At 40.0% G+C, this 12,500-nt stretch overlaps 1 protein-coding gene across 1 annotated transcript in view; it reads right to left on the bottom strand.

The window, feature by feature from the left end:
* Nucleotides 1-12,500, bottom strand: part of LOC138006740 (zinc finger protein 721-like) — a 76,508-nt gene that overhangs the window by 1,084 nt on the left and 62,924 nt on the right. Inside the window, exon 8 of the mRNA XM_068853247.1 lies at nt 1-486. This exon is cut by the window's left edge and continues 1,084 nt beyond it. Coding sequence (XP_068709348.1) covers nt 1-486 — 486 coding nt within the window. The remainder of the gene's footprint in view (nt 487-12,500) is intronic.

A 12,500-nucleotide genomic window follows, 5' to 3' on the forward strand; every position in this document is an offset into this window, starting at 1 on the left:
TCTCCTGCTTGGCTAAAACACTTGCCACATTGTTTGCATTCATAAGGCTTCTCTCCAGTATGGACTCTTTCATGTATCTTTAAGCTTTCTGCTTTGCTAAAACACTTGCCACATTGCTTGCATTCATAAGGCTTCTCTCCAATATGGACTCTTTCATGTATCTTTACATTTCCTGCTTGGCTAAAACACTTGCCACATTGTTTGCATTCATAAGGTTTCTCTCCAGTATGTACTCTTTCATGTATCTTTAATTTTCCTGCTTCGCTAAAAGATTTACCACATTGTTTGCATTTATAAGGTTTCTCTCCAGTATGGACTCTTTCATGTGTCCTTAAATTACTTGCAACGCTAAAGCACTTGCCACATTGTTTGCATTTATATGGTTTCTCTCCAGTATGGACTCTTTCATGTATCTTTAAGCTTCCTGCTTTGCTAAAACATTTGCCACATTGTTTGCATTTGTAAGGCTTCTCTCCAGTATGGACTCTTTCGTGTCTCCTCAAATTTCCTGCTTGGCTAAAACACTTGCCACATTGTTTCCATTCATAAGGCTTCTCTTCAGTATGGACTTTTTCATGTGTCTTTAAATGTCCTGCTTTGCTAAAACACTTGCCACATTGTTTGCACTCATAAAGCTTCTCTCCAGTATTTACTCTTTCATGTGTCCTTAAATTTCCTGCTTCGGTAAAACACTTACCACATTGTTTGCATTCATAAGGTTTCTCTCCAGTATGAGTTCTTTCATGTTTCTTTAATTTCCCTGCATCGTTGAAACACTTGCCACATTCTTTGCATTCATTATGCTTCTCTCCATTATGGACTTGTTCATCTCTCGAAAGACTTTGTTCCTCGCTGAGACAGCTTCTTTTCTGTATACACCAAGTACCCTTGTTGACACAACGGCAGTTTCTTTCCTTAAGTGATCTTGACATCATTAACAGCTTGTGATTTTACTTAAGACTAAAATGCAAAAGAAAAAGAAGTTATTTCTATCAACAACGTCCAACAGACACTTCAGTCAAAGTCAAGTCATTAATCATCTTTTAACTTAAAAAAAAAAAACGATTTAGTGTATTAATTTGTTAATAGAAGTTAATGACCTAATATATATTGTACACATGTACACAGCGATCACGTGTCATATGGTATGCATCGTGCTATCGTTTCGTTCAGTTTCCCGCTCAGTTGCTGATTTGTACCTTACCGTCCGTTTCTCCCTAGGCAGATGTCTTTGTCCCAAATGGAAATTATATGTAGCTGCCCAGCGATGGCCCACAACCATGGTCATATCGTCATCATCGCATTCATTAATAGGAAGTTAATAAAAAGACAATCAACACGGTACATACAATTGTGTTAAGTGTTCTAAGAAATTACGGAGTTAGCGACGCGAAGAAAAGAAAACTTCTTAAAGATAATCAGATTTAGCAGAAGAAAATAAAACGTCTTAAATAATTAGAGTTAACAGAAGATATTAACTTTAAGTAACAAGATAACAAATACAAAAGGTTTGCATCTAATACCTCTTACGAACAGAGTTACGAACAGAGGGAAAAAACGAGGATCCGTAACTTACAGTACGGACCGAGAAAACGAGGTTAGTAAGATATTTATTATATCTCTTAGGTTAACCAGCGCGCGGGCAAGGAAACTAGTCAAAGTGAAGCGGAAGGTTCAACTGCCACAACGAATGCCGTGCCAAAATCCCAAAAACTGAATCTTCTTGGCTGTTAAGTTTGAAATAGTTGCTTGCAAGATTCAAACAGTTTTCAGTACAAGTTTATGCAACAGAAATGACATGAAAAACTCACTAGATGATGTTTTGTCGAAATTTTAAACTTAGCGGGCTGTCCAGCGGGCCGTACTGTAGAATACGGCCCGCTAATTTAGCCAATTACAGCGCGCGTACTATCTGAGAGATATAATAAAGTGATATATTTCCGATAACTATGTCAAACAGCAATTCAAAGTGTTGTAGTAAGCAAATTTTTTTGTTCAGTCTTGTAATCATCCAATTGCTGGCACTGTGTGTAAATTTCATTACAACGACCTTGTTATGTTAAGTGTACACAGCCCTTTTAAAATGGTTAATTTCCAAAACAGAAAATATCAGTTTTGCGTGAACAATAAACCTAAAGGAAAAATAACAGTGTGCTTATTAGTCTCAATAAAATCAATCGCTGTATGCTCGATTTCACGACGTGGCTGAAATTTACAACATGCCTCCCTGAAAATGCGCGAAGCCACCAATACATTCGATTTTTGTCGCAATAAAGACAAAAACTTATTACTAGCCACGACAATGACGTATTTGTCTCGTGTCCAAAACGACCGTCATACTTAATTAGTTTATTCGGCAACGTACATTTTAACCAAGTCTTTTAAAACGTTCTCCTGGCCGACAACAGGGTGTCATCTTTGAAACCAGTAATATAAACAGTGTACTTGCTTAATATATTTACTTCCTTTACATTGATAACAAGACGCTGAAGTCAGTGTTTACTCGGGATACTCTTAACGGCATGGGGATTTTTACAGTACAAGAATTGAGAGAAATTGCTTTGGAAGTTTCCTCGAGGACGAGTATGAAAACTGAAACATTCACACCATGGTGATTGAAAACACCAATTTCCTTTGAACTGAAACTCGTAGCTAGTGTAAAATTAATTTATTTTCTATTGGTCTGCGTTTGAATTCTTCTAATTTGAAGGGTTTTTGTGGTTTGTTATCAAGTATTTTCTAGGTGTTTTAGTAGTCCTCCGGAATATTCCCATTCAGTTACCAGGCTATTTAAGCAGCTGGCAAGTTTTGGTTGTTCTCTCACTCTCGAAATTCAACACTGACGTTCTCAGCTAGTTCCCCCACCCCACCCTCTTGATTGTACAGCTTTTTTCTTGTATTTGTCCTTTTCTTTGTCCGTTCAGAACTTGCTGGAAATACCGCCAACAGGTTCTTCCGCTGCAGTTGGATTGGTCACGGGGCTAAAACATGTAAAATTGGTTGGTTCCAAGGCCTTCCATCGAACAAAAGTGCCTCTTTTAATACCCTTGATGCTCGGCCAGGAGCAGGAATCAAGTAAGATGGTTTCTGCTAATTAATATATGGTACAGGTAACAAATCTTCCATTAGATCTAAGCGAGTACCAGGAATTGTCTGAGCTCAAGGTTCATTTGCCTGTGAAAGGGAATTTAGGGAGAAGTGTTGGTTGTTGATAGATATTTCAGTTTTGTGCAGATAATCGTATTGAATTGGAAATTCAATGGGTCGTCTTATTGACATTGGCGATTGACAGTTTGGTGATGCCCGTTTCCAGCTGTATCTAGAGCATTAAGGGAGAAAACATTTTACGTTCTCCCATATAAAAAGGGGAGGGATGCTCGCCGTCTAGCTTACGGGCGTAAATTTCGGATTTTGGTCTCACTTAGAGTGTTCTGGGCAAAACGCAATCATATATAGCCGTGATGGTCTCCTTTAGGGTTATAGCCGTGATGTTCTCCTTCCGAAGAAATATAAAAGGGTATGTGTACATTTTTATATTTCTTCGCGACGGTGAAAGTAATAGATAATAATGTCTTTGCCATCATTAAAAATCACAGTATTTTATATATATCTGTGTTTTAATATTGTCTCTTTTAGGGGTACCAAAAAAAGCCTGGGCCACGACCAGCTTGGTCTCCTTTAAGATTTAATTTAAAATTTCCGACGAGCATCCCTCCCTTTTTATATGGGACAGGAGTTGAGTAATGGCAGAAATCAATTGGTTTCCTTCTCAGCATTTGTTAAACCCAAAGCTGAAGAATGGCACAGTTTTCAAAGCATATCCCGGCATGTGAAGCTTTGGTGTAAAGCTCCCCATTATTTTAATCTAGCTTCAGCATAAAATATCCTCAGTACATATGCATTCGCCAACTTGTCCTTTGCGTCGTCTACCTTTTTTTCCTTGAGATACTCTCGAAAAACGTTGAGTGCAACTTTTGTTCCTTTCTTAGTATTCTCGCCGTTTTTTTGATCAAGTAAATGTGTCAAAGCATTCTCTGACTGATCGGGGAACCGATCTGCCATTTTCTCACAAGAGCGTGGTTTCATTTGCGCATGAGCATAATATTATTTGCAGAAAAACAATAGTGTGAATGCATAATTAATTTGTCCTGTATGCATAATGAAGTACGGACCTGTGCGGAAATTATTGCGAATCGTCTCGTGGGCGAAACCTTCTGATACCAGATTTGACAATACAACACCTTCCAGCAGACTGATCTCACACTCGAAATACAGCAAATAACTTTCTTGCCCACGTACTTTTTGAGTGTCGGTCGAAATTTTACAAGCATGGTGAGAAACTTGGATTTGGATGAAATCCTGCCTTCTGACGCAAATGAAACGGCTTTGTTGGATGACCATGGCGACCGAGACAACGAGGAAGAGATGCCAAAAGTGTTAAATGCCAAATTCTAACGAGCATGTCCGCATCCATGTTGTCCATGGAGAAATCGTTTAAGCGAATAAGGCGGGATGACCCGTGTGAAGCAGAGGAACCGGTAAAGAAACGACGCAAAAGCTGAACGGAACATGGAAAGGATGCTGAAAGCGATCTCAGTGACGGCGAAACGCTCCTTAAAACGACAGAACCCCAGGTTGACACGGCCACAGAGGGCTGAAACAAGCGTCTCAGATGCTCGACACGAGGATGACGCTTTGCTGACCGAAATCTTGAGAGATTAGTGCTCCCGGGCTACAACGACTAGACACTTAAATAAAGTTCCTTCCCTTTCCTTTCCTTTTCCTTTTTAAATTCGTGAAGTAAAATACAATTCTATTTCGTCATAGGACTACGTCACTAAGGAGTCATGTGAGATATGCGCAAGCAGATCGAGGGTTCAGGTGCCCGCGTAATATTTGAGTGTCGGTCGAAATTTTAAAGCATGGTGAGGAACTTGGATTTGGATGAAATCCTGCCTTCTGACGCAAATGAAACGGCTTTGTTGGATGACCATGGCGATCGAGACAACGAGGAAGAGATGCCAAAAGTATTAAAGAATTTAAGCCAAATTCTAACGAGCATGTCCGCATTCATGTTGTCCATGGAGAAATCGTTTAAGCGAATAAGGCGGGATGACCCGTCTGAAGCAGAGGAACCGGTAAAGAAACGACGCAAAAGCTGAACGGAACATGGAAAGGATGCTGAAAGCGATCTCAGTGACGGCGAAACGCTCCATGAAACGACAGAACCCCAGGTCGACACGGCCACAGAGGGCTGAAACAAGCGTATCAGATGCTCGACACGAGGATGACGCTTTGCTGACCGACCTCTGTCAAGATTTCGATCAAGACGAGGACATTGGTCCGAATATTAATCAGCAACTTGCTGACATTATCATCAAACACCCGTGTTACACAATCTAAAGGGGTAATACCCATATAATCTAAATTTAGATCAGTGGGTGCAAGCCATCTCAGATGATCATCCGAGTCATCCAAGCAACTCATTAAATATGCGTTTCCTCTTTCAATTCAATTACATGAAGTTTACCCTATACTTAGAAATTGCTGACCGACCTCTGTCAAGACTTCGATCAAGACGAGGAGATTGGTCCGAATATTAATCAGCAACTTGCTGACATTATCATCAAACGTTGGTCTGCTAAACTTAGCGAACCAAAAACGAAAGAAAGATGGAAAATAAAGTCGACCAGGAAACTGCGACAGGCTGATTGTTCCTCGTGTTAACACGGAGATTTGGGACAAACTAGACAACAAAACCAGACAACAGGACATTCGCGCCTCGTCAATACAAAAGTCAATGGCAAACTTCGAGGCTATTTTGGCTCTGTCCACAGAAACGCTAGTGCAATTGAGGCAAAAAAAACTGCCGGAGCTTGATAAGCTAGAAAAACTAAATACAGATGCGTTATCACCGCTAGGCCACGCGTCGTGTGAGCTATCGTTGTGCGTCATGACGCCATACTCACTTTGCAGAAAGACTAGAGCAGTTTATGTGCCTCGCACGTCCCGGTAACGTCGCTATTGTTTGGCGATAATCTGCAATCGAGATTAAACGACATTCGGGCCTCGAACAAGATAAGTAAAACCACTTTCCCTGCACGACATAACCAAGGGAAAGCAGGCCGCTTCTCGAATAACAACAATGCTGTCTCGGATAACAGACAACGACGAGGAGAAAATTTTTGTTTAAAGGCCGCTACTGGAAGCAGTACCCGCCAAAATCATTCCCCAAGTTGAAAACAAACTCACAAAAGAGTGAAAATCAGGGAAATCAATGGCAGTAAATGCAGCAGATGAATTGATTTTTAAAACTTTACAGGTAAGCAATTTAGCCGAGAATATGTCGAAGGTGATACATTATTTTATATTGAAGATGCGGCTTCGTTCAAAGCTGGCCAGTTGTCACGTAGACTGTGCGAATGGCGCAAAAATAAATTCTGACGCAGAAGTCTTGCGCACAGTTGCTGGGGAGAAAATTGAGTTCACTTCTCCGCCGCATCAGACATGTTTCAACAGAGAAAAATAGAAATTCAAAAGAAATTCAACATTTATTGGCCAAAGAAGTTATTGTTGAGTTTGTTTCGGCGCACAGTGATTTTATCTCCCCCATATTTCTCCGGCCCAAAGATGATGGGTCACATAGATTAATCCTGAATCTGAAAAGTTTAAATAAAAATGTGGTGTGTAGGAATTTTAAGATGTATTCAATTTGGACTGCTCTTAGCTTAATGTAACCAAATTGTTATATGGCATCTGTGGATTTACGGAATGTGCCTCTAATGTTATTTGCACAACATTGCTGGGCAATCTCGGTTTTGTTCTTCACCCTAAAAAATCAGTTTTCATACCCACACAAATTCTAGTATTTCTGGGGTTTGTTTTGAACTCAATCCATGTGACAGTATCACCTACTTTAGACAAGGCAAACAAGTGTGAAGACAGTTGTAACTCAAATTCTGTCATGTAAAAGAGTGTGGATTCGTGAGGTGGCACAAGTTGTGGGCCTCATCATATCTAGTTTTCCTGGGGTAATGTATGACCCTCTGCATTTTCGCATTATAGAACATGAAAAATCTTAAGCCCTTACACAAAAAGCTGAGAATTTTGATGACTTTATGAGCTTGACACCATTTGCTAGAGAGGAGCTTCAGTAGTAGATCGGTTGTATAGATACTGCAGTCAATAAAATAGACAGACCTGACCCACATTCGTACTGATGCATCTACACAAATCACCACTCGTACTGATGCATCTACACAAGGATGAGGGTGCGCAGTAAATGACCTCTCTACAGGGGGGCTCTGGACAGCTACAAAGAACGAAACCCGTATCAACTACATATCTTAAATTATTGGCTTACAAGCTTATAGACAGGTAGTATCAGGAAGACACGTCAGAGTCCTGGTTGATAACACAACAGTTCAGGTTATAGCTAATAAAATGGGCACCAGTCATTCAACTAAGTTGAATTTCTTAGTTAAAACTATTTGGGATTGGAGTATTGCAAACAATATATAGCTCACTGTTGCCTGAATTCCGGGGAAAGAGAACATTGAGGCAGACTCTGAATCTCGAAAATCTAGGCGTAACACAGAATGGTGCCTTAACAAAACATTATTTCAGCAATCGTGTGCACAACTTTGTTTTACCCCGAATCTTGATCTGTTTGCCTCTCACATTAATTATCAAGTCAAGCCATATATTTCATATCATCCAGACCCGGAAGCTTTTGCTGTCAACGCTTTTCACTTGACATGGAGTAACTACAAGTTTTATGCTTTTCCTCCATTTAACATAATAAGCTTAGTCCTACAGAAGATTCGCAAGGAACAATCAGACGGGATTTTGGTTATACCCAAGTGGTGGTGGTGGCCAGTGGCAATGAAGATGCTCGTCCAGGCACCAGTGGTTTTGCCGGCGACCGAGAGGACATTAGAGACTTTTAGATCCACGTTTGCGGCTAACCTCAAACTGCTGGAAGTCACATGACTAGCGCTTGCCGTCACGTTCGAGGGTAAGTTTTGACGTTTTCAACGGCGGAAGGTAGGTTTTCACGTAAGTAATTTACCTCAGCTCTGTATGGCATGGAAGTTACATTATCCCACGTATGAACGGGGCAGATATAAAAAGCAACTTTTTATCTTTCATTTCATGTGAATTAAACAATCAAAAGAGCTCTGGTTTTATTTATTTCGTTGACTGAAACATCAACGCTGAGCATCGAGGAAATTCAATATGGCGGCCTCCGCAGCTTTGCACTTGTTTACTTGAATCTAAATGCACGAACTATCACAACTTCTAACGCCAAACCGCAAATCTTAAACCTCAGTTTACGGTTAGCCGTAAACGTGCATCTAAAGGTCTCTATTATATCTGCCCAGTCACTTAAACGAAAAACACCAACTTCACCAGAAACCATCCCTACTGATGTGCCACTTATCCGGAAACAACTGCAAAACAGAGGCTTTTCTTCAACAGGTACCAATAACATGGAAGCATCTTGGAGATCAGGGACCCGAAGGCACCTTGTAAAAATGGAAGCTATGTAATGTTTAAAAAACGAGCAGCAGTGATTTATCGGGGTTTAAAAACAGGAGGCTTAGCCGAGTGTTTTTAGACCCGATAAAACACGTACTGCGAGTTTTTTGAACGGCTTAAAAAACATTCCACAAAGAGCGTGTCCCTCTGGACTCAAAACAATGGTTCAAATTGTGAGAGGTGAATATTAGCATACAATAAAAACAATCTATGCCTTATTAGTATTCTTTACATAAAGAATACTAACGAGGAGTGTTTTATCAGGATATAAAGCTCATACACGTGACGTTTTATCGGTGTTTTGATAGACTGTTAGGCTCATGAATTATTAATGATTTTTTTAAACTGTAGTAAAAGGCAAGTTAATCCAATTTCGCCAACTGTCGCAGAAGGTGTAAACTTTATAGGAGAAGTATATGATGAAGGTATAGGTTATAGTGGACTTAACACAGCACGGAGTGCATTATCTGCTATAATTACTCTGTCAAACAACATATCTTTTGGGTACCATCCTAGTGTGCCTAGATTTATGAAGGGAGTCTTTGAAACTAGACCAAGCCTACCGAAATACCAAGAAATTTTTGGATGTTCGTACCGTCCTTGATTTTTTACAAAACTCTACCTCTTGTTTAAGGACTCACCCTTAAGAACTTAACTATGAAACTTACTATGCTTTTGGCTCTGATCTTAGCCCGAAGATGTCAAACATTGAAAGCATTATCTATTGATTACCTTAAACTTGGGCACAAAGAGTGCATTTTTTGCTTCACAAAATTGCTAAAAACATTTAGACCTGGAAACCACCAAAGTCCATTAGTGATTGAATCATTCATTCCTAATGAAAAACTCTGCCCTATCAAAGTACTAAAAGAATACCTTGAAATCTGAACAAAAAAACTAACATGGAGGTACATGTAACACTCAGTTGCTAATTAGTTACCGAAAGCCACATAAGGCAGTCGCCACAGATATACTATCTAGGTGACTTAAAGAGGTACACGCATTAAAGCAGTGTGGTATTGAGAAGTTTACTGGACACAGCACAAGAGCAGCCTCATCGTCGGCAGCAAAATGCCTTAATGCGGATATCGCAACCATTTTGCAAGCGGCTGGCTGGGCTAACGCCTCAACGTTCAATAGGTTTTATAACAAGCTCTTACAAACTGACGACAATTTTGGTCAGGTTTTGTTAGATTCATGTATACAGAAAAATCATTGGGCAAATATTGTGCTATTATTGTACACTGTCAAATTTTATATTATATTGTTTGTTGGGTTTGCCTCTTTGTTGGTTTGTTTTGACCCAAGCCCTCAAGCTTGTGATCCCAACACTTTGAAACTCTCACATGACTCCTTAGTGATGCAGTCCAATGACAAACTAGAATTTAAAAATTAAGACTTACCTTAAGTTGAAGTTTGATTGTAATTCTATGCGTTATTGGACAAGAAAACTAAGGAGTCACCCATCCCAAACTATTTTCTTGATGTAAGATAGGGATTTTGTTTCCCTACCCTAAACACTTTTTTTACTGAAGACTGAACACTTGATCTGCGTGCGCATATCTCACATGAGTTTTTAGTTTCCTTGTCCAATAACTCATAGAATTACAATCAAACTTCAACTTAAGGTAAGTCTCGTTTAATTTTTAAATTTTGAGATAAAATCTCTACTCTTATTTTCTCTAGCCTTGCCGATGTTGTAACTGAGCATTTCTGTGTACGTGACAATATTTTGACACGGAATAAGAGTACTCAAGGCCTTTCTTTAAAATCTGGATCTGGGCCAGAACAAACCTAGTTTTGTTCTATGCTCCGTTTTTTAAAACTTGTTTCATATCTAGTCCGCGGCCAGTCCGCGTTTTGTAGCCGGCCCGCAGTCCGAGTTTTATACCTGGTCCTCATTTTATACCCGGTCCACAGTCCGCAGTCCGCAGTCCGCAGGCCGCAGTCCGCAGTCCGCAGTCCGCAGTCCGCAGTCCGCAGCCCGCGGTCTATATTTTATACTGACCGCCTATTTTCATTCTTCCGATTATACGATTGTCACGGTTTGCGTCCCACAAAACACAACCCCTAATAACGCAAACAACGCAAGACCACAGTAAAACTCAATTATTACTAGAAGGAGTTGCGCCCGAACGAACACAACGCGTTCTAAAAGAGTTGCGCCCGATCAATATGTCCGGCTGCCAGATATCTAGACACGGCCACGATCATTTCCGAGAAGGAAGAAGCAGGCAAACAAAGATTTAACGATACAACACCTTCGAAGAGACCGATCTCTCACTTAAAATGCAGTAACAAACTTTCTTACCTTCTGTTAGATAGCTTTCGCTCACAACAGCTCGGACCTTCAGTTCACTCCTTCTCTTCGCAATGGTCATGCCATTCTGACCAGCGGACTTGAGAGAAGGGAGAGGACGTCATGTTTGCAACTCTGTCCATGAGGAAACACGTAGACTGGTGAGGGGATGCAAGAGAGTAATACTATTTTGCTTGATCACTAGTCGTCTTGTCTTTCGGATTTGCATTTTTTCGGATTTCAATCAATCAATCAATCAATCATTTATTTTAACACGTTACGTCAAAGAGCTATAAAACTCGTTCAAAATACAATTGAATTCTAAAAACAATAAAAAGCCACATACTAAAAACGTGACTTGGAAAACTCTAAAACTCGTTCTAAAAGCAGTTAAAAGCTACGATTGTACACTATAAGACACGTTCTAAAAAACTGCAATCCTGCAATTTACTTCTGAAGTCACTAGAATCACTTGAAAGACGCACATGAGAAGGCAAACTGTTCCATAACTTACTTAATGAATAAGTGACAGAATTCTTCTTAAATTTACAATTAAATTTAGGTAATTCCAAATTCAAGCCCTCGCCTCTTAGCCTATACGGTGTATGCCTGTATTTAAAAAGGCTAGCAATATATGTAGGACCCGTACCATTTAGACATTTAAAAAGAAGTAATAACGCACGATGTAAGCGCCTACAATATAAAGATGTCATGCTAGCCGCAGTGAGCAGTTCGTCGTATGACATTGACTTGTTGTGCCCGATTAATGTTCTCAAAATATAACAGTTGCCATCTTCGAGACGTTTGCGTTGACCCGTACCTATGCCTACAAACAAAGGACCACAGTATTCGAGATGAGGTAATATAAATGCTTTATAAAGTTTTATCATTGCATCATGAGGAAGAAAACGCCTTATTCTTCTCAGAGCAGAAGCCTTGGCATAGGCTTTCTTTAGTTGATCTGATATGTGTTCTTTATAGGATAAGTCCTTGTCTAAAGTTACTCCAAGAATCTTAATAGATCGGAGAAATTCTATTTGAGCATTATTAAGAAATAAAGAATAATGATAGGCACAGGGTCCGACAGATAATGCTTGAGTCTTAGCACAGTTCACTTTTAAATAGTTGGACTCAAACCACGACGAAAGAGCCTGGAGATCCTTGTTGAAGGAAAATTCTAGAATGGTGGGAGATACATCTGACAGGTAGGCAGTCGTGTCGTCAGCGTACAGCCGCAATGAGACATTAGGAACACAAAAATTCAAATCATTGATGAATATGTTGAACAACAACGGACCCAATAGTGAACCTTGAGGAACGCCAGATTTAACTGTTTTGAAGTCAGAGCATAAGCCATCTAATCTGACACATTGTTGACGACCTAGCAGGTAGGTGGACATCAGTTCCAAGGCACGTGTAGAAAAGCCATAGACCTTCAACTTCGCGAGCAGAAGGCTATGGTCTATGCCGTCAAACGCTTTGCTCAAGTCCACAGCGACCGCCGCTACAGCTTCCTTGTTATCAATACTGCTCCTCCAATCTTCCGTTATTTTTAGCAATGCAGTGCAGCAAGAGTGAGTTTTCATAAATCCAGATAAGTTAGAAGACAAAACGTTATGAAATGCATTCCAAGTTTGGTCGTAAATGACTTTCTCAAACA

Source organism: Montipora foliosa, chromosome 6 (assembly GCF_036669935.1).
Source record: "Montipora foliosa isolate CH-2021 chromosome 6, ASM3666993v2, whole genome shotgun sequence".
In the NCBI taxonomy this organism is placed as follows: domain Eukaryota; kingdom Metazoa; phylum Cnidaria; class Anthozoa; order Scleractinia; family Acroporidae; genus Montipora; species Montipora foliosa.